Source organism: Meles meles, chromosome 8 (genome assembly GCF_922984935.1).
Source record: "Meles meles chromosome 8, mMelMel3.1 paternal haplotype, whole genome shotgun sequence".
Lineage (NCBI taxonomy): Eukaryota > Metazoa > Chordata > Mammalia > Carnivora > Mustelidae > Meles > Meles meles.
Window position 1 is genome coordinate 81,925,062 of NC_060073.1, and position 27,951 is coordinate 81,953,012.

The 27,951-nt window shown below is 35.5% G+C and overlaps 1 protein-coding gene across 1 annotated transcript in view; it reads right to left on the reverse strand.

Annotated features, from left to right (window-relative positions):
- Positions 1-27,951, reverse strand: part of CNTN5 (contactin 5) — an 867,308-nt gene that overhangs the window by 304,457 nt on the left and 534,900 nt on the right. Inside the window, exon 8 of the mRNA XM_046016150.1 lies at positions 7,881-8,062. Coding sequence (XP_045872106.1) covers positions 7,881-8,062 — 182 coding nt within the window. The remainder of the gene's footprint in view (positions 1-7,880; positions 8,063-27,951) is intronic.

The following is a 27,951-nucleotide window of genomic DNA, read 5'->3' on the forward strand; positions in this document are numbered from 1 at the left end:
CGCAAATATCATTCTCAATGGAGAAAAACTGAGCTTTTCCACTAAGGTCAGGAACACGGCAGGGATGTCCATTATCACCACTGCTATTCAACATAGTACTAGATGTCCTAGCCTCAGCAATCAGACAACAAAAAAGAAATTAAAGGCATCCAAATCAGCAAAGAAGAAGTCAAACTATCACTCTTTGCAGATGATATGATACTATATGTGGAAAACCCAAAAGACTCCACTCCAAAACTGCTAGAACTTGTACAGAAATTTACTAAGGTGTCAGGATATAAAATCAACACACAGAAATCAGTTGTATTTCTTTACACCAACAAGAATACAGAAGAAAGAGAAATTAAGGAGTCAATCCCATTTATAATTGCACCCCAAACTATAAGATACCTAGGAATAAACCTAACCAAAGAGGCAAAGAATCTATACTCAGAGAACTATAAAGTACTCTTGAAAGAAATTGAGGAAGCATAAAGAAATGGAAAAATGTTCCATGCTCCTGGATTGGAAGAAAAATTTTGTGAAAATGTCTATGCTACCTAAAGCAATCTATACATTTAATACAATCCCTATCAAAATCCCGTCCATTTTTTTTCAAAGAAATGGAACAAATAATCCTAAAATTTATATGGAACCAGAAAAGACCTCGAATAGCCAAAGGAATATTGAAAAAGAAAGCCAAAGTTGGTGGCATCACAATTCCGGACTTCAAGCTCTATTACAAAGCTGTCATCATCAAGACAGTATGGTACTGGCACAAAAACAGACACATAGATCAATGAAACAAAATAGAGAGCCCAGAAATAGACCCTCAACTCTATGGAAAACTAATCTTCAACCAAGCAGGAAAGAATTTCCAATGGAAAAAAGACAGCCTCTTCAACAAATGGTGTTGGGGAAATTGGGGAAAAAGCCACATGCAGAAAAATGAATTTGGACCATTTCCTTACACCACACATGAAAATAGACTCCAAATGGATGAAGGACCTCAATGTGAGAAAGGAATCCATCAAAATCCTTGAGGAGAACACAGGCAGCAACTTCTTTGACCTCAGGCACAGCAACTTCTTTCTAGGAATATCGCCAAAGGCAAGGGAACCAAGGGCAAAAATGAACTATTGGGACTACATCAAGATCAAAAGCTTTTGCACAGAAGGCAAACAGTTAACAAAACCAAAAGACAACTGACAGAATGGGAGAAGATATTTGCAAAGGACATATCAGATAAAGGGCTAGTGTCCAAAATCTATAAAGAGCTTAGCAAACTCAACACCCAAAGAACAAATAATTCAATCAAGAAATGGGCAGAGGACATGAACAGATATTTCTGCAAAGAAGACATCCAGATGACCAACAGACACATGAAAAAGTGCTCCACATCACTCAGCATCAGGGAAATGCAAATCAAAACCACAATGAGATATCACCTCACATCAATCAGAATGGCTAAAATTGACAAGTCAGGAAATGACAGATGCTGGCGAGGATGTGGAGAAAGGGGAACCCTCCTACGCTGTTGGTAGGAATGCAAGCTGGTGCAACCACTCTGGAAAACATCATGGAAGTTCCTCAAAAAGTTGAAAATAGAGCTACCCTTATGACCCAGCAATTGCACTACTGGGTATTTACCCTAAAGATAAAAACGTAGTGATCCGAAGGGGCACGTGCCCCTGAATGTTTATAGCAGCAATGTCCACAATAGCCAAACTATGGAAAGAACCTAGATGTCCATCAACAGATGAATGGATAAAGAAGAAGTGGTATATATACACAATGGAATACTATGCAACCATCAAAAGAAATGAAATCTTGCCATTTGTGATGATATGGATGGAACTAGAAGGTATTATGCTTAGCAAAATAAGTCAGTCAGAGAAAGACAACTATCATATGATCTCCCTGATATGAAGAAGTGGAGATGCAACATGGGGCGTTTGGGGATTAGAGAAAGAATAAATGAAACAGGATGGGATCGGGAAGGAGACAAACCATAAGAGACTCTTAATGTCACAAAACAAACTGAGGGTGGCGGGGGGGGAGGGGTATAGGGAGAGGATGGTGGGGTTATGGACATTGGGGAAGGTATGTGATATGTTGAGTGCTGTGAAGTGTGTAAACCTGGTGATTCACAGACCTGTACCCCTGGGGTTAATAATACATTATATGTTTATTAAAAAAAAAATGCCCTGTAGTCCTGAAACTTTGTTTAAAAGCTAGAAAATCTGTAAATGTGAGCAGCATGCAATGTACATCAGCCACTTCATCTTTATGGTGCTGAAAACTTGTGAAAGCTGCCATGTTAAATCTAAGAATCTGCTCCAATAGCTGTTCTTCAAAATACTTTCCTACCAAAGAGATAGATTCATTAAAAATACGCATATAGGTGATTTTATTCTTTCCTGTCTTCAAACTCCTGGTAGTATTAGATTGTGAAATCTGAAACAATTGGAACTCGTCTGTCATCCATGATAATGTTCTCCAAATATCCAACTACAGCATCACATGCTGGGTCAGAGGCTGAAGGCGTCAGTGTGAGGCTCTCATCCTCTAAGGGGTCCCTCAGTGCCATGGCCTCGGCATTCGCATTCATGCACAGGGCAAGCAGGTCTGTTTGCCTCCCACTGCACCCGTGGCCCAACCTCCTCAGTGCTCCATAGACACCAGATGGCCCAGCAGGGTAGCGCCTGCCCGGGCTGGAGACCTCAGGCTCCCTGCAGGGAGCCACAGGTTCACTGGGCCCCACATCTATGCATGTGCTGTTAGTTACCTGACTGGCAACTGTTCTTCACAGTGTACCTTGAAGAATGGTGTGTATATCTAAGCATTAATCCTTATAATAGCATAGAGTTATAAAAATTATCCACTGTGTGCTGGGCATAATGCTTAATGATGGAAAAAATAGGAAAAATAACAAACCAAACAAAAATAGTCTTTGTCTTGGAAAAACTTATAATCAAATTGCAGACATTGGCAGGCATTAAAATTCATGAGGGCACTCTTCAGAGATTTTACAAAATAAGGAAATCTACAACACTACACTGCAATAAAAATAAAACTGTGTTCCTTATTGGATATTTAGTACAATGCAATGTAATTTTCTCTTAAACGTCTTGGTTACAGATATATATTAATACTGATATATTTCTAGTCTAAATAGTCAATACAATCATTTCAGTGATCATAGTTACAGTGTCCTTACCTACAGGGTGACAAATTACTAGTTGATGGAGAACATGGTATATATTTAAACTCATAGATCATGCATCTTTATATAATATTTTTCTGTATACAAAGTACCTCCTTTTGAGAGCTCTTTACATATAAAATTGTTTAAAATTGTTTGAGCTTCCTTTCTTCCTTCCTTCTTTCCTTTTTCCCTCCTTACTTCTTTCTTTGTTTTCTCATTCTTTTCATTTTAATTGAGAACTTTAACAAGGAATGTTCAATTTACATTGGAAATATAAAGACTAAAATTTTTGTGTGACTAGTTAAAAAGAAGTATTTGATTAATCATCAGAAACTAGAAGGGACAGAAATAATCAAAGAAATTATTTCACCTATAAAACTACCATAGAGGGGTGCCTGGTGGCTCAAGTGGTTAATTGTCTGCCTTCAGCTTAGGTCGTCATCCAGGATTCCTGGGATCCAGCCCTGCATCTGGCTCCTTGTTCAAGGGAGGGCCTGCTTCTCCTTCTGCCTCTCCCTCTGCTGCTCCCCTGGCTTTGTGCTCTCTCACTCTCACTCTCTCTCAGGTAAACAAATAAATAAAACCTTAAAAAAATAAAATAGAAGTATAATATATTTTATTTTATTTTATTATTTTTTAAGATTTTATTTATTTGGCAGAGATCACAAGCAGTCAGAGAGGCAGGGAGATGGGGGTGGAAAACAGGCTCCCCACCCAGCAGAGAGCTCGATGTGGGGCTTGATCCCAGGACTCTGAGATCATGACCCGAGCTGAAGTCAGAGGCCTTAACCCACTGAGCCACCCAGGCACCCTGGACTATAATATATTTTAAACAAAAGACTATTTAACAGAATAAATATGCAGTTTTTCTAAGTTTCAATTATTACTAAAATTTTATGGTTTTTAAAAGATTTATTTGAGAGAGAGAAAGAGAGAAAGAGTGCACATAGAAAGAGAGAAAGAGAGAGAGAGTGCACATACATGCACATGCAAGCTGGGGTGAGGGGCAAAGGAGGAGGGAGAGAGAAGAAAGAAGCAGACTCCCCGCTGAGTGTGGAGCTCCATGTTCCTTGTGGTTCCATCTCTAGAACCTGAGATCATGACCTGAGCTGAAACCAAGAGTCTGAGGTTTAACCAACTAAGTCATCCAGGTGCCCCTAAAACTTTGTTTTTTGCTAGTTTATTTTTTTTTCCTTTTCATGAGTATTGTTTCCAATTTTATTTATTTATTTGACAGACAGAGATCATAAGTAGGCAGAGAGGCAGACAGAGAGAGAGGGGGAAGCGGGCTCCCTGCTGAGCAGAGTGCCCGACATGGGGCTCCATCCCAGGACCCTGAGACCATGACCTGAGCCGAAGGCAGAGGCTCTAACCCACTGAGCCACCCAGGCGCCCCTTCATGAGTATTGTTATTCAAATATATTGGCTTAATAAGACACATAATTCATCTTAATTTTTATTATTTTACTACCATGGACTTCTTTATGCTGTGCCATTTGTTGCATTATGTTTATAATATAAATTCTGAATTATAAATAATAAAATATATGGTTTAAATTTATTCCCACTACCTATATTACCACTTATTTTGTAATGATTTGACCAAAAAAAATGAGACTAGAAAGATTGAAAGGTTGCCTTGGAAGCTTGATTCATCCATTGAATAACCTCTAACTGACCATGTAAAATATTCCCGTAATTACACTTTCCAAAAGAAAGCGAGCCACAGGAAAAACCCTATGTTTTTAGTACTCTGTGAATATTGACCATTTGGGTAAAGAGTGTCAGGCTCTAGTTTTATTCCAATAGGTGAATATCAGGTGTTAGAGCTCCCAACAGAAATCCGTTCCCCTGAAAGGAGAACATTCTAAATACAAACCAGGATACAGTGGAATATTCATGTATCATGCTACTCTGTATCAACTGCCAGTCAAGTGGAAATGCTAGTCAAGATTCTTCTATAGAGTTTGATGGGTGAGAGAAAGGCTGTTATGCCCAAGGCAATAGGTTTAAAAGTACAAATTGGGTGAATATGTAATAATCAAGATACTTCTCAAACTGAAAGAGAGCTTGTTGTAACTGTCCCAGTAGTACCGACATTAACTGGGACTATCCAAGCAAAACAGGAGCAGAGTAGAAAACCACCCTAAATATGGGCTACAGTGAAAGGCCAGATTCTTCCAGATACCTTCCCAAACTGTCAGAAATATGTACCGGAGTAGCAAGCTGGGCTGGTTTCTTTTTTGTCTACAATCTTGATTATTTTCTATCCAAAATGATGCATGCTTTGGGCAGGTTTGTCCTTACTGATTGGCCTACAGTGTACATCAAATTGTGTGTGACAAGGAGAGCCATACCTTGTTTCTAAGTAGCATACTCTCTTAAAGTAAACCAGTAATATTGAGTGAAATCATTTTTTCCCATTTTTCTGGAAATAATCATTGCTGCTATGAATAAAGTAGCTGGAGTGGTGAGGGGTACAAGTAGAGTAGGTCCATATAGAAACTTCTGCTCAAACTGTGAATCACATTATAATTTAGGTGTGGGCCATTTTTCACCACACAGAAAGATTTGGAACTTCCCAGACTAACAGGCACTCCTTGCATATTTTTTTAAAGATTTTATTTATTAATTTGACAGAGAGAGATCACAAATAGGCAGAGCAGCAGGCAGAGAGAAAGGGGGAAGCAGGCTCCCGGCTGAGCAGAGAGCCTGATGCGGAACTCGATTCCAGGACCCTGAGATCATGACCTGAGCCGAAGGCAGAGGCTTAACCCACTGAGTCAGCCAGGCACCCCACTCCTTGCATTTTTTGTATTCTGAGTGGTAATATTCTGGTTGAACACCTTTCAGTATCAGATTTTTATCTGTAGAGATAAACTAGTATCACTTCAGACTTTTGAGGATAAACTGATATTATATGAATGTTACTGATATGATTCAAATCAAATCAAACTGATGTGATCTGTATGTTAATTATTGTTCAGTGGGGTGTAGAAGCAACATTTTTTTCATAATTTACTTAATTATGTAATAAGAAATCATGAACAGTTTGCTTTGTGAATTTCATCAAACTATAATACCCATGGCCTAAAAATAAACAAACCAGTGCTAGTGTTTCAATCTTGCAAACTTCTAAATGACTGTTTCTTTTCCAAGATGCTTTTCCCTCTTTAGCTTTTAAAGAACAGCTTCAATCCTTTGGAAAGCTTTCCCTGAATCAGCCCATTAGAATGCGGTAGACTCTGCTCCTTTGCACTTGCCTTTATCACAGCAGACAGTATGCTCTGCTCTAATGTGGGGTTTGTTTTTCATCTAATCCAATGAACCACAAGTTCCTTGAAAGCTCTGCTGATAGTATGTAGAACAATAATATACACTTAATAAACATTAATTGAGGGGTGCCTGGGTGGCTAAGTGGGTTAAACCTCTGCCTTCGGCTCAGGTCATGGTCCCAGGGTCCTGGGAGCGTGCCCCACATTGGGCCTGCTTCTCCCTCTCTCTGCCTGCCTTTCTGCTTACTTGTGAACTCTGTCTGTCAAATAAATAAATAAAATCTTTAAAAAAATAAACATTAATTGAAGAAATGAATTTATGAAATGTGCATGGTAGATTCAATAAGGTTGGACTGCTGAAATCCTAAAGGAGATATTAGAGATAAGGGAAGAAAAGTCACATTGAATTCAGATATTAATATTTTAAGCTATTCTTTAAAAGTTCTTTTGAAGGATATTAGGCTTTTAGGAGAACTGATCTTGAGATGCAATGACAGTTGTAGTTGCTTGGTGGATTCAGCCAAATATGTAAGTTGGATAATTTCATCTTGAAAGCATCTGAATTTTCTTATAACGATGTTCTGCATTATAGTAGTCCTCTTTTTTTTTTTTTTACTGTCTTCATTTAGGAAATAAGAATACTATCACTTGCTCATTATGCATAATACATACTATAAAAGCAAATATGAAAAGTAGATACAATTTATGACCCTTTGAAGTAAAGATGAGATTGTAGATATTTTTGAAGTAGATTCTCCCAGTTCTTGCACACAACCTGGTTGGCTGTTTGGCATTTTGGACAACACAAGTGGTTGTAGGCTTTAGAGGCTATTTATCTTTTAGAAGTATTAATTCAAGCCAGGGGTCAGCAAAGATTTTTTTTGTAAAGGACCAGATAGCAAATATTCTAGGCTTTGCAAATCATCTACTTAATTCTGTCTCAACTACTTTATTCTGCCACAAAAGTCCAAAAGCTGACGTGGACAATATGTAAACAAATGGGTGTGGCTGCATTCCAATAAAATTTTATTTACAAAAAAGTGATTGTTGAGCAGGATTTGGTTCATGGGCAATAAATTGTAACTCCTGACTCAGGCCAAGGGCAAGAATAAATTAACGAAGGTTATAAGATTTTTAAGTTATCAAAGAATGGCTTTGGTGCCAGGAAAATATCTTATTTTTAAGAATATCAACTTTGTATACAAAGAACCTGATAATTCCCCACTCATTTTTAATTAAAAGTATTTCTGTGTAAAGAGTAATTTTACATGATATTTGCCATGCAAAAGAAGTATGATTATAAATTATTACTTGGGTTTTTTTTGTACTACCTAACAAAGAATATTCAGTTCAAATTAATTTGCATTTTCAGTTTGACTCTTGGGATGAGAGCAACATGCTTTGCTGAGATCACTTACTGTATACTTGTAACTGTCCACGAAAGGAATTTTTTCCTCGTGAGTTTTCAGCTCTGCACTCATATAGGCCTGCATCATCCAGCTGCACGTTGGGTATTTCCAGGACTGCCTGAGATTTCCACAGACGTGCCTTACTAGGAATATAACCATTAACCTTCATCCATGTGATTGTTGGAACTGGGCTACAATAAGGAGAAAAAATGCCATTAATATACTTTCCACTATTAGGAACATAGATTCTATTATCTGGTAACTTAAGCACTTAATAGGCTGAGTGCAATAAAGTGTAATCACAATTAAGGACCATGTGTTGGTTGATGTACTTCACTTTCCATGTGTATTGTCTGGGAAGTGGTTACACTCAAAGAAGATACTTTCCTCTTCTTTCATATTTCAGTAAAGCAGTTCAGAGACAATATTTATATATTTTAATACTCATACTTTATTTAAAAAAATTTAATTGAATGGTAAAGTAATTTGATGAAATTACAAAAGTAATGAATGATTATTCAAAGATATTAAACAAGACTCATGAACTAAATGAACTAAGAACTCTTTTACACCCACCTCCACAAATATCTTCTTTTTGCAACAACAAATACAGCTTGCATGCAATCTCCCACCTTGTCTTTATGATGCATATATGTAACACATATGATTAGTTATTTTTGGTTTTGCTTAAAAAAATAAGTTGTGTACTTGATATTTTATAACTAAAAAAATCAAATTCAAGATCAACTCCTGACTTATTCTAGTTAATAGCTGCATATTATTCCTTATATATATGTATCAGACTTTAATGAGCTATCCTCTATAGTTAGGCATTAATTGTAGTCCCAGTTTTTTTTTTTTCCTTTCCTTTTTTTTGCCACTGAAAAACAATATTGCTATAAACAACCTTGCACATATATCACATACTATTGCTTTTATTTGCTGCAGCAAACATTCACAAAAGTAGAATTGATGGATCAAAGGGCATGAACATTTTTCATTTTAATAAGTACTGCCAGATTGTTTCTCAATAATATAGTAGCAGTTTCCATATCTATCAGTAATATATGAGATTGTTTCTCCATATCCTTGCAGCCATTTTATGTGATCAATCTGTTTAATTTTTGTCAGTATCAAAAAGTAAAAAATGACATTTTGTTGCTACTTTAATATTTCTCTGAACTCAAAGAAGATTGAAATTTTTTTAGACTTTTTTGGCTATTTGCATCTGCTTTTCTGTGAATTGTTTGCTTATGTGATTTTCCTATTTTTTTTCTTTCATTTTTCTATTTGCCTATTTGTATTTTTAAAATTTATTTCTTAAAGTTCTTTGTGTATTAGAGCCACTAAGACTTTGTTTCTCAGAAAAATTCTCCCTCAGTGTATTGTTAGTCTATGATGACATCTCTGATACACTTTTATGAACATTTTTGGGAGAAACAAACATCTATAGTTTCCTTCACAATCTCTATTTTTGTTTGTTTAAAAAAAGTACCTATAAACCTGCTTATGTCCTTATTGTCTGCATTATTTCTGGCTATATTGTGTTTTTTTTCTTTTCCTTTTGAATAGTTTGATCTTTAATCCACCTGGATGATATTCATGTTTTTGGTGTTAGAGAATATAACTAATTATTTTAGTACCATTAAAGTAAAAACCTTTTCTCTATAATATCTGATATCTTGTCTTTGTCACATAATTGATTTCACATACTTGAATTTGTTTCAGGCTTCTCAGTTCTGTCCCATTAATTTATTTATTACTATCTATATTTAATGCACTTTACAGCTTGGACCCAGTCTACTTTTTCAGTTTGATTTCTCACTACTTCCTTCCATATCTCCTGACCCAGAAACATATCTCTGTGTGTTTCCAATTATATCTGTTAAAATCCTACTAATCCTTTGAGACTCATCTTAAATGCCTCCTCTTTAGCAAAGTCTTTCCTTATTTGTGTAGTCTACAGGGATTTTTAAAAAAATATAAGTCCTTTTTCCCTTTTTTTAAACACACAGCTCTTATAACATTCTACCATAGATTATAATTGCTGAGTCTAACATTTTTTACACTAATTTTTCTTATAGAAGGCATAGCAGTGTTTACTATTATAAACAATGCTATGATAAACACCTGTGTATTTTGAACCCCTTTTTGATTTGTTCCTTAGGAATAAGGCATAGAATTGAAATTTCTGGATTAGAGTTGACAGTTTTCCTTATTAATTTAGGTAGATACATATACCCAACATCCAAGAGGATTGAAACTTGCAGTTTGGAATAACCTAACATTGTCATAGCATATCATTCTTTATTTCATATTTTATTCATATTTATTACATATTTTAAATATGTATGAGAATTGGGGCACCTGGGTGGCTCAGTGGGTTAAGCCTCTGCCTTCAGCTCAGGTCATGATCTCAGGGTCCTGGGATTGAGCCCCGCATCGGGCTCTCTGCTTGGCAGGGAGCCTGCTTCCCCCCTCTCTCTGCCTGCCTCTCTGCCTCCTTGTGACCTCTCTCCTTCTTCAGTCAAATAAATAAAAATTAAAAAAATATATATTTATGAGAATTAATTTGTGATCTTTTTAAGTTAGGATTTTTGCATCTACATTCAAAGATGAGATTATTTTCTGCTTATTAGGTTTACTGGTTTGTATGTGTGCTTACTTCTTGTTGGTGAGTGAGTTGTTTGTTTGCTTACAAGACAGGGTTTTTTTTTTTTTTAAGATTTTATTTATTTGACAGAGAGAGAGAGGTCACAAGTAGGCAGAGAGACAGGCAGAGAGAGGGAGAAGCAGGCTCCTTGCTGAGCATACTCAGATCAGGACCTGAGCTGAAGACAGAGGCTTAAGCTACTGAGCCATTCAGGCACCCATTTACAAGGTTTTGACAGATTTGGTTTTAGTTTTGACAGATTTGGTATCATAATGAAGGATGATATCTTAGTGAACATGCCAGAATAGTATCCTCTTTCTGATAGCTTAAGTAGTAGGGAAATGATATGTTCCTTAGGACACTGATAGAATTTTCAAAAAAAAAAAAAAAAGTCACTTGGGTCTGCCATCATTAGTGAAGTTAGTTTTTCAATAATATTTTTAGTTCCTTCCAGTTTTCCTTAATTGTGTTGCGTTCTGCTTGTGCCAATCTTGCCAGTTCATGTTTTCTTAGAAAATCAAGTATTCCATCCCTAATTTCAATGTTTTAGCAGTAAGTTGCTTAAATAATTGCTTAAATTTATTAAAAATTCCTTAATCATGAGTGGTTGCTATTGTAGTAGTAGTTAAGTGTGGGTTCTCTAGCTAGACTTCCTGGGAATAAAATGTTCTGCAACCATATGTTATTTAACATCTTATTATTTTCCCTTAAATGTACAACATGGGGGAAATAATATGACCTATTTCAGAGAGTAGTTGTGAACATTAATTATTTAAATTACTTTGGGCAGAGCAAGCAGGCAAAAACAATTTGCAATAATATGATGGTGATGTTTGTATTCCCTTTATAATTTCAGTGTTTATGTTTTCTCCCCAACCCCCAACCCTCCCAGGTTTTTAAGTTTCCCATGTTTAAGAACATGGAATTTGGGGAATGCAATTTAGGTTAAATACATTTGAAACACAAAGATGTTTTGCAATCTTAGGAAGGTTATCTAAGTTAATGAATCTAATTTTCCATCTATAAAATGGACATATTTATTTTTTCCTTCAGAATGCAAATAACTTGAAGTAGCAGCATTATTTCCTTTGTTCATCAGTATGTTCACCATGTCTCGTAGAGTGCTAGGCACATAGTATTTAATAGATGTTTATGAAATAATGATTCTCAATATTATTTTGAACATTAAGTGAGCTATGTTGTTGTAAATCATTCAGAAAAATACGTTGCAAAGAGTGGGTGAACATGTGACCAAGAGAAAAAAGAAATGGATATGGGGAAGGGCTAAGCTTCCCACCCTTTGCAATATGCTACATTTATTTGGAAAATTATACTTTTTTAATAATTACCCTATTAATTTTATCATGCATTCTTAAAGTCTAGAGTTAATATCTTATCTATCCTCCCTAAAGTCAAAGAACTTTAGGACATTTTACCTCTTTACTCACTACTTTTTAATTACATGCTCTTTTTGATCAATGCAAATTCCACACAAGATTTATTCTGCTTGGGGCTCCTGGGTGGCTCAGTGGGTTAAAGCCTCTGCCTTCAGCTCAGGTCATGATCTCAGGGTCCTGGGATCGAGCCCCACATCTGGCTCTCTGCTCAGCAGGGAGCCTGCTTCCCTTCCTCTCTCTCTGCCTGCTTCCCTGTCTACTTGTGATCTCTGTCTGTCAAATAAATAAATAAAATCTTATAAAAAAAAGATTTATTCTGCTAAAATTTAAATTTCTTTAAAAATTTAGAAAACACTAAAGTATTTGGATTACACGATTTAACAAAAATATGTCAAAGCTAATTTTTAAACTTTTATCATAAATAAAATATACCTTTTTATAGACATGTAACATCCTATGTTTAGCCTCAAAGATTGATTCAACAAGTTCCAAAAAGCAGTAATGGTACAGCTCACTCTGCATATCAAATCATACGACCTGTGGCTATGTCTGATATCAGAGGACAAGGTAGTCTTACATGTTTTATTATTTGCCATAAATAATAACTATATTGATCATTCAGCTCAAAAAGTTAGAACTACAGTATAAATGCACTGGTGTCTATTCTATCTTTCTCTTTTGCCTGGGTGGGTATTAATGCCCAGTACATTTTCGAAGTCAAAGGCTGAAGATAGCAGAGACTAGGTCTTTAAATAATTCTGTAGAGGAAAGTGTCAAGCTACTACCTCACCAGTGCCAATCAATAACTCTCTTCGGATTCTGTATGAATGATATATAAATGTTTATCTTGCTAAGCTGCTAGTATCTGAATATTTCTTATACCTACTATCATTACTTTACTAAAATAGAAATTAGCATAAGAATGGATAACTGTTGTAACAAGACATAACATATTTGGAACAGTCAGTATGAAAAAGATAAAGACTTGATAGGGGGAATAAGAAAATGAAAACCCCATTATGTAGTGGCAAAACAATCTGGTAAAACTTTTATCTTTCATAACTTAGAAAGGTCATCCAAATGCTTACATAGGCTAGTGAAGGAGTGAGAAAATAGAATATTAAAAGTGTGTGTGGATTGTTACTAGCTTTATTCATCAAAGTATTAGAAAAAAAAAGAGATGAAGTCAGGAAAACACTGGATTAATTCAGCAGAATTAATGAGACTAGAAAGACTGCTAAATGTAGGACCCTGGCCAGTAAAAAAGATTAATTGCAAAAATGGCCTTACTTCTCTGGGGCGCCTGGGTGGCTCAGTGGGTTAAAGCCTCTGCCTTCAGCTCAGGTCATGATCTCAGGGTCCTGGGATCAAGCCCCAATTGGGTTCTCTCCTCGGTGGGGAACCTGCTTCCCCCTCTCTCTCTGCCTGCCTCTCTGCCTACTTATGATCTCTCTCTCTGTGTCAGATAAATAAATAAAATCTTTTAAAAAATGGCTTTACTTCTCAATTACTCTCTATATGCACATCTTTTGCCATGTGATTTTGCAGACATTATCATTATAAGACGGAGTCTGTTAACGAATACTTTGAATCTATGTTGCCTTATGACTTGCTTTGGTTATTAGAATGTAGTTTTACAAGGATTTGTGTGCTTTTGCTCTTTCCCTTGTTCCCTTGCCCTTGCCATGAGAACCATTTAAGTTAGCCTACAGGACAATGAGAGAGCACATAGAGGAGGGCCACATTGTCTAGGCATAGGACATTCCAGGCCAACCACCTTCCAATGAACCTTAGAGCTGACGTATTTATGAGCTAATTCAACTATTATAAGCTCAGTCTGAGCCAAATCAACAGAACCACACAACTAATTTTGTTTTGTTATAAATAATAGTTATTGATTTAAGCTGCTAAGTTTGGGGGTGTTTTGTTATGCAGCATTGCTGTGGCAATACATAATTAATTAGAAATTAGATTAGAAAGTCTCATTTTTTAATAGATCCTGGACAGTAGGAAATAAAAATAAAAAGTAGAGGATACCAGGGGATCATTAAAAACCAATCCCATGGCAAAGCTAAGGGTTTTGGTCTTTCCAACCAAACGTGATGTCTTCAAGGTAGATTCCAGTATATTAAGAAAAAAAGGCATGGGGACTTAATTATTTCTAGGGAATAACTTTGAATGAACTTACAAGTACATGGAATTGATTGGTAGCAAATAGGTCAGAAGCCAATTAGATATTGAGTTAATTGCATTGCCAAAGATACAAGGTGTCTGAATTTAAAGCAACAACAAAACAATGATTATTTGAGCCTTAAGACATTTTGGGTTTCCAAATGTAGACCAACAGGAATTTGAGCTACAAAATTTGAGCCTGCAAGGAGGGAATATTACTCAATACACATTTCAATTATGGCCATGGAATAAAACAAAAAGGAAAATGTCAGAGTAGAGCTAAGATACCCTGGAGGGTAAACAAGACAATTTCTTCCAAAGAGTGGTATCAGAATCTAATTAAGTACTCCCTCACTTCACCCCACATCCAAGGGAGAGGAGTTTAAAATGAATGATTTTATAAGAAAATGTGTATTTGTGATGAAGTGGTGACTAGTTTGGTTCTGTCATTCTCCTCTTTTCTGAATGGAATATTTCCTGTGGATAATCAATTCTTGTTCAACCATATGTAAGGACACAGAATTTATCTTTTAAGTACATTGTTACAGAATCAGGATAGTCCATATCTGGACCTGATGGAGATCTGGAAATCTTGGACTCAGGTAGATGCAGAGATGAGATGGGATTTGGTTTGTCACCCTTGGGGAAATGGTGAGTGCATTCAATGTGTGGTAAGAATTCTAATGTTCTTCAGAAAAGTAGATTGGCTAAATGTTCAAAACACACATTTCCCTTTCTTCCTGGCTATGTAATTAGACCTTATTTTCTAGAAACCCTTAGTCAGGGTCATGTGCTTGAGTTCTGGCCAATAGAATAAGGAAAGAATGATGTACCAAACCCTCTACATGATTCTACAGTTTCACTTTTTCCCAATCAGTGGTAACTCTTATAGAAAAATATATAGGAAAATGTTTTTATATCTTTGTAGGAATGGAAAGATTTATCTAACAATATTTAAAACATTGCTATCCACAAAAATATTGACACATTTGACTGCATTAATATTATCAATTTATTTTCATTAAACAATTTATTTTCATTAAACCTGGGTGAACTCATTTGCCACACAAATAACTGACAAAGACTAATAGATTAAATAAAGAACTCTGAAAATTTATAAGAAAAATAACTTGTAAAAATAAGCAAAAGATAAAAGAGGAAGCATACATGACCAAGAGACATGAAAAATGTGTTCAATCTTATTAATGATTAGAACAATGCAAACTTAGTTCACAATGAAATTCCATTTTATACCTAACAGATTAGCAAAATCTATATATCTATATTTTTACCTACATGTAAGAGCACTCCAACCAGCCTTAAGGGTTAACTTGCTTCAGGATAATACACTCCTTACCTGCTGACCTAAGGCCCTAGATTACTAGCAGAAAGAGTACTGGCCTTGGGGAGTGAAGGTACAAAACTTTCCCAGGCCACTGAGGCCAGTAAGTCTATTTGAAGATGCCTCGACTTTCTGGTTAGCCTAGTAATGTTTTTTAGCATACTGATTTTTTGTTTGTTTGTCTGTTTTAGGTCACACAAATGATTTTAATAACTTCCTTTTGTATATTTGTAGAACTTACCCTCCCTTGCAGAAAGAACAGAGAACTCCTGCACATCATGAAATCATGAACCATACCCTCCTGCACAACCCCCAAACACTGAGATAATATTTGTTATCTGGCAAACCGAGTTTGTACATAATCAAGAAATGTTGCAGAACACTGCTTTCCCTTTACTGACTACCTACCTTAGTTCCCATTATAAACCCCCAGACCTTGGAGCTGGCTTTTGGACATGCATTCACTTTCACCTTAGGTGGCTGGCCTCCTGAATAAAGTTCAAATTCCTTTCTAGTCAAAACTTGTCTCTTCAGTATTGTCTTCTCCAGTGAAAAGTAGCTGAACTTGGGGTTTCATAACACACACACACACACACACACACACACACACACACACACATATAATTTAAAGCAGAATTCTTTCTGATAGCATATAAGAGGGTCTTGCTTTTTCATCCAGTCTGACACTGTCTGCCTTTGGTGTATTTTAGTGAGTTTACATTTCATATAATTATCTGAAATTGGGTTTGAGTTTAGAATTATGAGTTTTCTGTCTATCCCATATATTATTTATTTCTTTTTTGCCTTCTTTTTTTTGCCTTATTTTCTATTAATTAATCTTTTTTTATTTTAGTGTTTCATTAAAGTCCTCTATTGGCTTATTAAGTATGGCTCTTTTGTGTGTGTGTGTGTATGTGTGTGTGTGTGTGTGTGTGTATGTGTGTGTGTGTGCATGGTTATTCTAAAATTTGCAGTATTTACCTGAGAACATTATGTTAACATGTCTCCCTTCCCATCCTTGTGCTACACTTATACATTATTTCTACATACTTTATAAACCATCTAATATATGGTTATTATTTTTATTTTAGAGAAAATAGTGGAAATTAGAAATTTGAGAAACTAAAGACAGTAAATATATGTATACACACACACACACACACACACACATATATATATGCATTTCCTGCTTTTCATCCTTTGTAGGGATTGGAATTTCCAAATAGTATTAGTTTTCCATTAGCCTGGAGAACTTTCCTGAACATTCCTACAGTGCTACTACAACAAATTATTCAAGGTCTTGTTTTTGTTTGACATCTTTATTTTTCTTTCAGTTAGAAGAATATTTACACTTGATAAATAACTCTAAGTAAACTATTTTTTAAAGATTTTTTTAATCATTGTCTTTAGTAATTAGATTATGGTGTGCCTTGATGTATTTTTCTTTGTGTTTATGTTACTTGTGTTTCATTGAACTCTGGGGATCTGTGAAGTTGTATTTTTCAATAATGTGATAATTTTTGGCCACACTTTTCAATTTATTTATTTATTTATTTATTTATTTTGCTTACCATTATCCTCTGGGAATAAATTTTTATATATGTTAGATAATTTAGTTATTGTTTCACAGATCTCTTAGCACAATTCAGTTTTTCATTCTCTAGATACTGCATTTTGTATAGTTAATTTTTGTTCTTTCTTCCAGTTCATTCATCTTTTCTTCTGTAATGTTTAATCTGCTATTAAGCTTATCAGGTAAATTTCTTGTATGAGAATAATCATTTTTTGATATTCCTTCCTTTATCTAGATTTTTATATTTTCTCAGTAAAATACAAAATCACTAAACAGTTATTTTACATAACATCTTTTCCTTCTGTCTCTAATCTTTCTAACACTTCAAACTTAGTTTGTGTTTGGAGCTTAGTAAATAGAGTTATAGCTTACCTTTAATTATTTACCTAAGAATACACTACCTCAAATAGTCACAAAGTCAAAATTGTTATTCTACATTTTCCTAAATTTTTCATTTCTCAATTTTCAGTGGTATTCATTGACTTTCTGACTCCTGCTTGAATCATTTTAAGCTATTTAATTTTCATAACTGTAATAAAATCTCAATTCCTATGCATTCCTTCATTTAATCTACCAAGGAAAGAAACCCAATATGAATAGAAATAGAAGTCTGTGGGGTGGGGTTGAGTATATCCAAGATATGAGATTACAAAGAGCATGAGAAAATACTTCTGGTATTAGGGAGACAAAACTGTTTTTGACGACCAAGAAAAAAGGAGCTCTAACAGGGAAAAAATCTAGAGAACTTCACTATATGCCAGACCTGTATTGGAAATAAAAATAAATAAAATGAATGTCCTAATACTTTAAGAAATCCATAATTTAATTGAAAAGACAAAAAAAAAAAAGAACCAAATGGTTCAAATACAAGAGACAGTTTGAAAACAAGACTATTTATATCAGACTGGGAGGTGGGGGAATGCAGCCCAAAGAGATGACACATGAAGTGAGCCTTGAAGGATGAGGAAAATTAATCTAGGCAGCAAAAGTATATTCTTGGCAGTAAAATTCATGTACCTGAGCACAGAAAACTATGAGATAGCATGGCAGATTGTTGGGACTTCACATAGCTTGATATGCTACATTGAATGATATATACAGGAAAGCACTGACAAGTTTATGGGAAACAAACATTTTCCCTTCAAAAATAAAGATGTCTTCAAATTATGAAAGATTTAATGCTACTTCTTTCCATTTTTTGTTTCTCATATCTTGAGAGTTGGTAATCCTAAAACGTTTGCCTCTGAACTGTTATAACCTTGGAATGTGAGTATTTTGTTAAGTATTGATGGAGTGGTTGAAAGCTTATTTGGAAAGATCTCTGCATGCAAATATACATATGCTATTGTGAAATGAAATAGTGATCATGAGCCTACTGGAAGTGCTCACATTTTTACAGGTATTTTGTATACCCCATGGTCATTTACTTTGTCTGATAACTTAAGGGAAATCAAATATTTTTGCTGCTTTCAAATGACTTATTTGTAATGAAAAATCATTCATTTTTGTAAGCATGTAGGATATTTAAAAATTATGTATACAATAAGATTTTAGTCTGTTTCCTATTATTATTCTAAGCAAATATCTTTTCAACAATAACATGAATGTGGAATTGTTTGTTAAAAAGGACTGAATTTAGCTAAACTGAAAGGATGAGTAGAAATGTCAGCTTTGATGGTAAGCTAAAGCGCAGTTAGGTTTTCCCCTATTTTAGTCTGTTGAAATTATATCCCTTCAACTATATGTTTGATTTTCATGTAGAAAAAGCAATGCAACTTAAAAAAAGATAAAGGAGCTTTTTTCTAGCTAATGTTATACTGAGGATGGCTTTATTCATTTGACTCAAAAATATCTGTTAATAACAGTAAAAGATGATTTGAAGCTACATTGAAATTCTGAAACAAGCTTTTTGTTATGCACCATTGAAGTGACAGAGTAAAAAGTACCTCCAAATGCAGTTCTAGAAAGTAAAGAAAGTGTTGGATGAACTTTGGCCATTGTTACAGTCATTAAAGGTATTTTTTAAAAATCATTTTTATACATATGATAAGGTAATGTGTAGAATCTGTCAAGGCAGAAGGAATACTTAGCTGTAAAGATTTAATGATTTCAAAGGAAAGTACTCCCCAACTGCAAATCACCATTTATAGACAAATTGTAGGTCTGTCTAATGGAGCTTCCTATTTTCCTTGCATAAGTCACAAGTGAGACATGAATTTTACATCTGATGTGAAAATATATACAGTTATGGTTCCTTTGTGACTTGCACAAAAAAAAGAAGGAAAGATTATATATCTTTGATAGAAACTGAAAGAACTAAGTTTTATAACTTTTCTCTAAGAAAGCACATAAAAAGCCAGCATAAAAAAAGCTATTGAGCCAAAGTTATTTTTTTTCTTTTATGATCCCTTATCAAAAAAAAAAAAAAAAAAGGAGGAGAAGAAGAAATCAATCACTAATGTGGGTGATCACTGCTAGCTACATAGTATGCAAAATGTTTGAAGGCAAAAGTTTTCTTTGTAAAAGTTTGGAAACTTTCAGAAGCAGTGAATATGATGCTGGATCTTTTTTGAGAACCCCTTTCTCAGCCACCAAATACTCAGACTAATTGTCATGTTTTGCGAGAAGAAATTAGTTGCATTCAACTAAGTATAAGGTCTAGATCCCTCTGCTTTCTGATTCTTGACCAACGTCAAGATTCTTGACTTACAGCCTTCCCATGGTATTATTTCTGCTTAGGACCTTAGAGTCACAGCTAAGAGTATGTCATCCCATCATTTTTAACTATCTTAAGCAAGGATCAAATGTAAGTAAAAAATCTTGGTGGACTTTTTGAGATCATGGACTGGTATGGCCTTTACTTTTTTACCATTGTTTCATAAAGTCTATTTATTTTCTTTCATTTAAAAAATAATAATGTTACAGTGAAAACAGTCAATTCTGAAGTCAGCTTGTGTCCCAAATTTAGGCAATTGGATGCCCTCCTTTCCACATGTGGTACCATCCAAGGATTTCTTATCCTTCAAATCAGAGACTCTTCAATCTAGACATCCAAGGAGGACACAGAAGAATCACATGCCAGGTTCTCTTTACCAAGAAACATTAGGTTCCTCGATTAGATTTGCAGAGGGATGAAAGAAGTTTTTGGAATTATTCTACATTTATTCATTCATTTATTAAATAATTATACCCAATATACCTACTATGTGCTAGACTCTGCAGTAAATTTTAAGGTTATAATGGTGACATGATAGATATGGAACTTTCAAGCAAATAGTTAGGTAATGGCTTAAAGACATGATTTAGAGGAATTACAGAGAAAGGAAACCAAATCGAGTCTAGTGGGAGGCAGAAAACCCTTCTTTAAGCAAGTAAACTAAATTAATATTAAAACTAAAATAATACTTTAAGAATGAGGAGGAATTATCCCAGCAGAGATAAAAATCTTCAAGAAGAGTTAATAGCATTGGGAATTAGAGAGAAAATGTATTTAAAGAACCCTTGTTTTCTTGGCAGTGGCTAGTGAGAAGGCTAAAAAGGCTGGCGGGGGAGAATATGAAGTGCTTTAAAAATAATTTTTTAAGATTTTGTAGTTTTCCTAGTGGTACTGAAAATCACCGAAGTGTTTTAAGCAGGAGTGTAATGTTCATTCTTGAGTTTAGGATAGGGCTCCAAAAACTTTTTTTTTTTTTTTTTTAAGAGACATTCTACGCATTTTAGGCTGCGGGACACTTGTAAATAGCAATTCAAGTCTGCCATTGTAATGTGAAAACAGACATAGGTGAATGAGTATGAGTGTGCTCTAATAAAACTTTGTTTATAAATAAAGGTGATGAGTCTGTGGTCCACAGTTTGCCAATCCCTGATTTAAGATATTCTGTATACAGCAATAAGAATGCACTGAAAATTAGCACTATTAGGTGTAGGGAGAAACATTAGGAGGCAGATAAAGAAATCTATATGAAAGATGACCCTGGTTTAGGCAAAGGTAATGAGGTGGGAAAAAGAAGTAAATATTTAAGATATTTAAGAGGTAAGGCCATCTGGGTGGCTTAGTTTGTTAGGCATCTGGTTCTTGGTTTTGGCTCAGGTCATGATCTCAGGTCCTGGGATCCAGCCCAACTAAGGGCTCTGCCCTCAGTAGGGAGTCTACTTCTCTCCTTTCTCTCTCCCTCTCCCTCTCCCCTGCTCCATACTTGCATACTCTCTCTCTCTCTCAAATTAAGAAAAAAAAAAAAGGTATTTAAGAGGTAGAAATAACTAAGAACTTGATAGAAGGCAGGGTATGAATGAGAAAAAAAAAAGGTGATCACATCAGTTTCTGGGCTTCTACCTTGACCATGTGACAACAGGAGAGCATATGAACTGTGATCTTACCATATGCCAGTTACTGTTCTAGCACTTTGTGTATATTAACTCATTGAAGTTACTTATTCCTTGCTTCCTCCCTCCCTTCTTTCCTTCCCTCCTTCATATTGTGATAAGAACACTTAACATGGGATCTACTTTCAACAAATTTTTAAGTGTACAAAACAAAACTGTTAGCTATCAGCACAATGACATACAGCAGATTTCTAAAACTTAACCATCTTACATAACTGAAACTTCATACATATTCAATAACAACTTGCCATTTTCCTTTCTCCCCAACCCCTAACAATGGCCATTCTGTTCTCTGCTTCTATGTGTTTATTTTATATGCCTCATGTAAGTAGTATCATGCAGTATTTGTCCTGTTGTGATGCCTTTTCACTTAGCATAGTGTTCTCAAATTTAATCCATCTGGTGAGATATCCTTTTATAAGCCCAAATTATACTCTATTGTATGCATATACCAACTTTTCCTTCTCATTTATTTATTTTATTTTATTTTTTTAAATTTTTTATTCCTTTGACAGAGAGAAATCACAACTAGGCAGAGAGGCAGGCAGAGAGAGAGGAGGAAGCAGGCTCCCTGCCAAGCAGAGAGCCCGATGCAGGGCTCGATCCCAGGACCCCGGGACCATGACCTGAGCTGAAGGCAGAGGCCTTAACCCACTGAGCCACCCAGGCGCCCCCTTATCATTTATTAATGTGCATTTTACAGTAGTTGTACTGTCTTTACACTTCTACCCACAAAGTGTAAGGGTTTCAATTTCTCCACATTTTCACCAACACAGGTTATCTTTTTTTTTTTTTTTTTTTAATAATAACCATTCTAACAGGGTAGGTGATATCTCATTGTGTTATTAGTATGTGTTCCACCAATGATCTTTTTATGTTGATCATTTGCATGACTTCTCTGGGGAAATGTCTATTCAAATCCTTGCCCATTTTAATTTATTTTTTATTTTTTAGATACATAAAAATAGAATTATTTTTATTTATTTATTTTTAAATATTTTATTTTATTAATTTTTTTTTGAGAGAGAACAAGCTAGAGAGAGAGAGACAGAGGGAGCAGAAGCAGGGGGAAGAGCAAGGGGAGAAACAAACTCCCACTGACCAGGGAGCCTGACATGGGGCTCAATCTCAGAACCCTGGGATCACAATCTGAACTGAAGGCAGATGCTTAACTGAGCTACCCAAGCACCCTTATTAATTAATTAATTAATTAATTTTAAATTCAATTAGTCAACATACAGTATATTATTAGTTTCAGATGTAGTGTTCAATGATTCATCAGTTGCATAAAACATCCAGAGTTCATCACATCATGTGCCCTCCCTAAAGCCTATCACCCAGTTACCCCATTCCCCTACCAAATTCCCCTTCTTCAACCCTCAGATTGTATCCCAGAGTCAAGCCTCTCATGGTTTGTCTCACTCTCTGATTTCTTCCCATCCAGTTTTCCCTCCCTTCCCCTATGGTCCTCTGCACTATTCTTATATTCCATAGATGAATGAAACGGTATGATAATTGTCTTTTTCTGATTGACTTATTTCACTTAGAATTATACCCTCCAATTTCATCCATGTTGATGTAAATTGTTGGTATTCATCCTTTCTGATGGCTGAGTAATATCCCATGTATATATAAACCTCATCTTCTTTATGCATTTATCTGTTGAAGGACATCTTGTCTTATTGTACAGTGTGGCTATTGTGGACATTGTTGCTATGAACATTGGGGTGCAAGTACCCATTCATTTCACTACATCTGTACCTTTGGGGGTAAATACCTAGTAGTGCAATTGCTGGGTCATAGGGTAGCTCAATTTAATTTCTTGAGGAACCTCCATACTGATTTCCAAAGTGGCTGTACCAGCTTGCATTCCCACCAACAACATAGGAAGGTTCCCCTTTCTCCACATTCTCACCAACATTTTTTGTTTCTTGTTTGGTTAATTTTAGCCATTCTAACTAGTGTAATGAGTGGTATCTCATTGTAGTTTTGATTTGTATTTCCCTGATGTCAAGTGATGTGGAGCATTTTTTTTCATGTGTCTGTTGGCCATTTGCATGTCTTCTTCAGAGAAATGTCTCTTCATGTCTTTTGCCCATTTCTTGACTGGAGTATTTGTTTTTTTGGGTGTTGAGTTTGATAAGTTCTTTATAGATCTTGGAAACTAGCCCTTCATCTGATATGTCATTTGAAAATATCTTCTCCCATTTTGTCAGTTGGCTTTTAGTTTTGTTGACTGTTCCTTTTGCTCCACAGAAGCTTTGCATGTTGATGTCGTCCCAGTAGTTCATTTTTGCTTTTGTTTCCCTTGCCATTAGAGAAGTGTCATGCAAGAAGTTATGCGGCTGAGTCGAAGAGGTTGCTGCCTATGTTCTCCTGTAGTATTTTGATGGATTTCTGTCTCACATTTAAGCCATTCATCCATTTTGAATTTATCCCTGTGTATGGTGTAAGAGAATGGTCCAATTTCATTCTTCTACATGTGACTGTTCAACTTCCCCAGCACCGTTTATTGAAAAAACTGTCTTTTCACCATTGGATATTCTTTCCTGGTTTGTTGGAGATTAGTTGATCATAGAGGTGAGGGTTCATTTCTGGGCTCTCTATTCTGTTCCATTGATCTGTGTGTCTGTTTCCGTGTGAGAACCATGCCATCTTGATGATCACAGCTTTGTAAGATAGCTTCAAGTCAGGCAATGTGATGCCCCAGTTTTGGTTTTCTTTTTCAACATTTCTCTGGTTATTCGGGGTCTTTTCTGGTTCCATACAAATTTTTGAATTGTTTGTTCTAGCTCTGTGAGAAATGTTGATGGTATTTTGGTAGGTATTGCCTTGAGGGTACAGATTGTCTGGGTAGCATAGATATTTCCATAATATTTCCAATCCAATTCACAATCTTCCAATCCATGAGCATGGAATGTTTTTCTATTTCTTTTTGTCTTCCTCAATTTCTTTCATAAGTGTTCTATAGTTTTAGAGTATAGATCCTTTACCTCTTTGGTTATGGTTATCCCTAGGTATCTTATGGTTTTTAGTGCAATTGTAAATTGGATTGATTCTTAAATTCTCTTTTTTCAATCACATTGTTAGTGTACAGAAATACAACTGATTTCTATGATTGAATTCCTGTATGAGTTCTAGAAATTTTGGAGAGGAGTCTTTTGGGTTTTTCAGATAGAGTGTCATGTCATCTGTGAATAGAGTTTTACTTCTTTGCCAATTTGTATAGATTTAATTATTGTATTAGTATTATTTTTTGTTGTTGTTGTTGTCTGATTGCTGAGGCTAGGACTTCTATGTTGAATAAGAGGGGTGAGAGTGGGCATCTCTGTCATGTTCCTGACCTTAGGGAAAAAAAAAACAAAACTGAGTTTTTCCACATTGAGAATGATACTTGCTGTGGGCTTTTTGTAGATAGCTTTTATGATATTGAGGTATGTTCCCTTTATCCCCACACTTTGAGGAGTTTTAATCAGGAAAGGAAGCTGTATTTTGTCAAATGTTTTTTTTTCTGCATCAATTAAGAGGATCATTTGGTTCTTGTCTTTTCTATATTAATGTGATCTATCATGTTCATTAATTTGCAAATGTTGAACCACACTTGCATCCCAGGAATAAATCCCACTTGGTTGTGCTGAATAATCTTTTTAAGGTACTGTTGGATCCTATTGGCGAGGATCTCGGTGAGAATTTTGACATCCATGTTCATCAGGGATATTGGTCTCTAATTCACCTTTTTGATCAGATCTTTGTCTGGTTTTGGGATCAAGGTAATGTTGGACTCATAGAACAAATTTGGAAGTTTTCCTTCCATTTCTATTTTTTGAAACAGCTTCAGCGAATGGGTATTATTTCTTCTTTAAATGTTTGGTAGAATTCCCCTGTGAAGCTGTCTGGCCTTGGACTCTAGTTTTGGGGAGGTTTTTGATTACTGTTTCAATTTCCTTGCTGGTTATGTATCTGTTCAGATTTTCTATTGCTTCTTGTTTTAGTTTGGGTAGTTTTTAAGTTCCTAGGAATGCATCCATTTCTGCCTAATATGTTGGCAAAGAGTTGCTCATAATATGTTCTTAAAATTGTTTGTATTTCCTTGGTGTTGGTTGTGATCTCTTCCCCTTTCAATCATGATTTTATTAATTTGGGTTTCTTCTTTTTCCTTTTGGATAAGTCTGGCCAGTGGCTTATTGATCTTATTAATTCTTTCAAAGAACAAGCTTTTAGTTTCATTTATCTATTTTACTGTTCTTCTGGTTTCTATTTCATTGATTTCTGCTCCAATATTTATTAATTCTCTTTTCCTTTTTTTTATTAACTCAGGTATTCAGGAAGTGATATGCTTATTCCTTTATTGGAAGAACAAACATTAAAAGATTAATATTTATCAGCTTCATTTAGAGATAATTTTTTCACTGATTCCTGAGGAGTAAAACATTCAGAGTTTTTATCAGAGGTTGAATCAAAGTCAAGTGAAAAGGCATTAAAATGATTTTCACAATGGTTATTTAAATCCTTGGTAGAGAAGGGCTCCCCCTTCCTGGTCTGTGATGCCCAGGGTGTAGAATTCTGACAGCTCTCAGATTTTGGCCTTGAGAGGTGTTCAGAACTTGTGAGAACAGGATATGTGGCATTCTTGGGAGAGTGGAGATGAGAAATGGATGAGGTTCGTGGAGACCTTATTTGAGGAGATGTAATTACGGCATCCTCTCTCACGGTACTTGAGAAGAAAGTGTTGGGCGAGCGAATAGGAGTAGTTTTATTTGCTGTTATTTTTCCAGCTCCTTTAGGTGTAAGGTTGGTTTGTTTATTTGAGAGTTTTCTAATTTTTTGGTATTGCATTGTACTTCCCTCTTAGTAATGCCTTTGCTGTATCCCAAAGGCTTTGAAGAGCTGTGTTTTGATTTTCATTTGTTTCCATTATATTTTTTAAAGTCTTCTTTGATTTACTGGTTGACCCATTCATTCTTTAGTAGGATGCTCTTTAGCCACCAAGTATTTGAGTTCCTTCCAAATTTCCTCTTGTGACTGAGTTCAAGTTTCCAAGCACTGTGGTCTGAAAATATGCAGGGAATAATCCCAATCTTTTGATATTGGTTGAGACCTGATTTGTGAACCAGTGTGTGATTTATTCTGGAGAACATTCCTTGTGCACTTGAGAAGAATGAGCATTTTTGTTTGTTTGTTTGTTTGTTTAGGATGGAATGTTCTATATATATCTGTGAAGTCTATCTGGTCCTGTGTGTCATTCAAAGCCCTTGTTTTTTTGTTGATCTTCCACTTAGATGATCTGCCCATTGCTGTGAGTGGGGTGTCAAAATCCCCTGCTATTAATTATGTGTTTCTTTATTTTGGTTATTAATTTGTTTACATAATGGGCTGCTCCCATGTTGGGGGCATAATTATTTATAAATGTTAGATTTTCTTGTTAGATAAACCTTTTAAATATGCTATAGTGTCCCTCTTCATGTCTTAGTATAGTCTTTGATTTATAATCTGATTTGTCTGATAAGAAGATTGCTATCCCAGTTTTCTTTTGAGGTCCATTAGTGTGATAAATGTACTCCACTCCCTCACTTTCAGTCTGGAGGCTTCTTTAGGTCTAAAATGAGACTCTTGTGGACAGAGTATGGGTGGGTCTTTCTTTTTTATCCAATCTGATACCCTGTCTTTTGATTACAGCATTTAGCCCACTTACATTCAGAGTAACTATTGAGAGATATGAATTTAATGTCATTGTATTGTCTATAAAATACCTGTTTCTCTAGATTTTCTCTCCTTCAGGTCTATGTTACTCACAGGCTCTCTCTTCACTTACAGGATCCCCCTTAATATTTCTTGCATGGTTGGCTTGGTGGACACATATTCTTTCAGTTTCTGTCTTTCGTGGATGCTCCTTATCTCTCCTTCCATTCTGAATGACAACCTTGCTGGATAAAGTATTCTTGGCTCCATGTTCTTCTCATTTAGTACCCTAAATATATCATGCCAGACCTTTCTGGCCTGCCAGGTTTCTGTGGATAGGTCTGATGTTAGTCTGATGTTACTCCCTCTGTAGATAAGGAGCCTCTTGTCTCAAGCTGCTTTCAGGAGTTTCTCTTTTTTCTTTAAAATCTGCAAGCTTCACTATTATATGTTGGAGTGTTGGTTATTTTTATTCATTCTGGTGGGAGTCCTCTTTACCTCTTGGATATGAATGCTTATTTCTCTCCCCAGATTAGGGAAGGTCTCAGCTATGATTTGTTCAAATATATCTTCTGGTCCTCTCTCTCTCTCCACCCTCAGGCACCCCCAAAATTCTGAGCTTGGTATGTTTCATGGCATCATTGATTTCTTGAAGCCTTTCTTCATGGGCTATTAGTTGTTTTCCCCTCTTTTCTCAACTTCCTTCCTCTCCATCAACATGTCTTCTAGATCACTTACTCTGTCTTCTGCCTCATTCACCCCAACTGTTAGAGTATCCAATTTAGAATCATCTCAGTTATAGCATTTTTAATTTTGGCCTGATTCTATCTCATTTCTGCACTAAGAGATTCTCTAGTGTCTTTTATGCTGTTTTTCAAGTT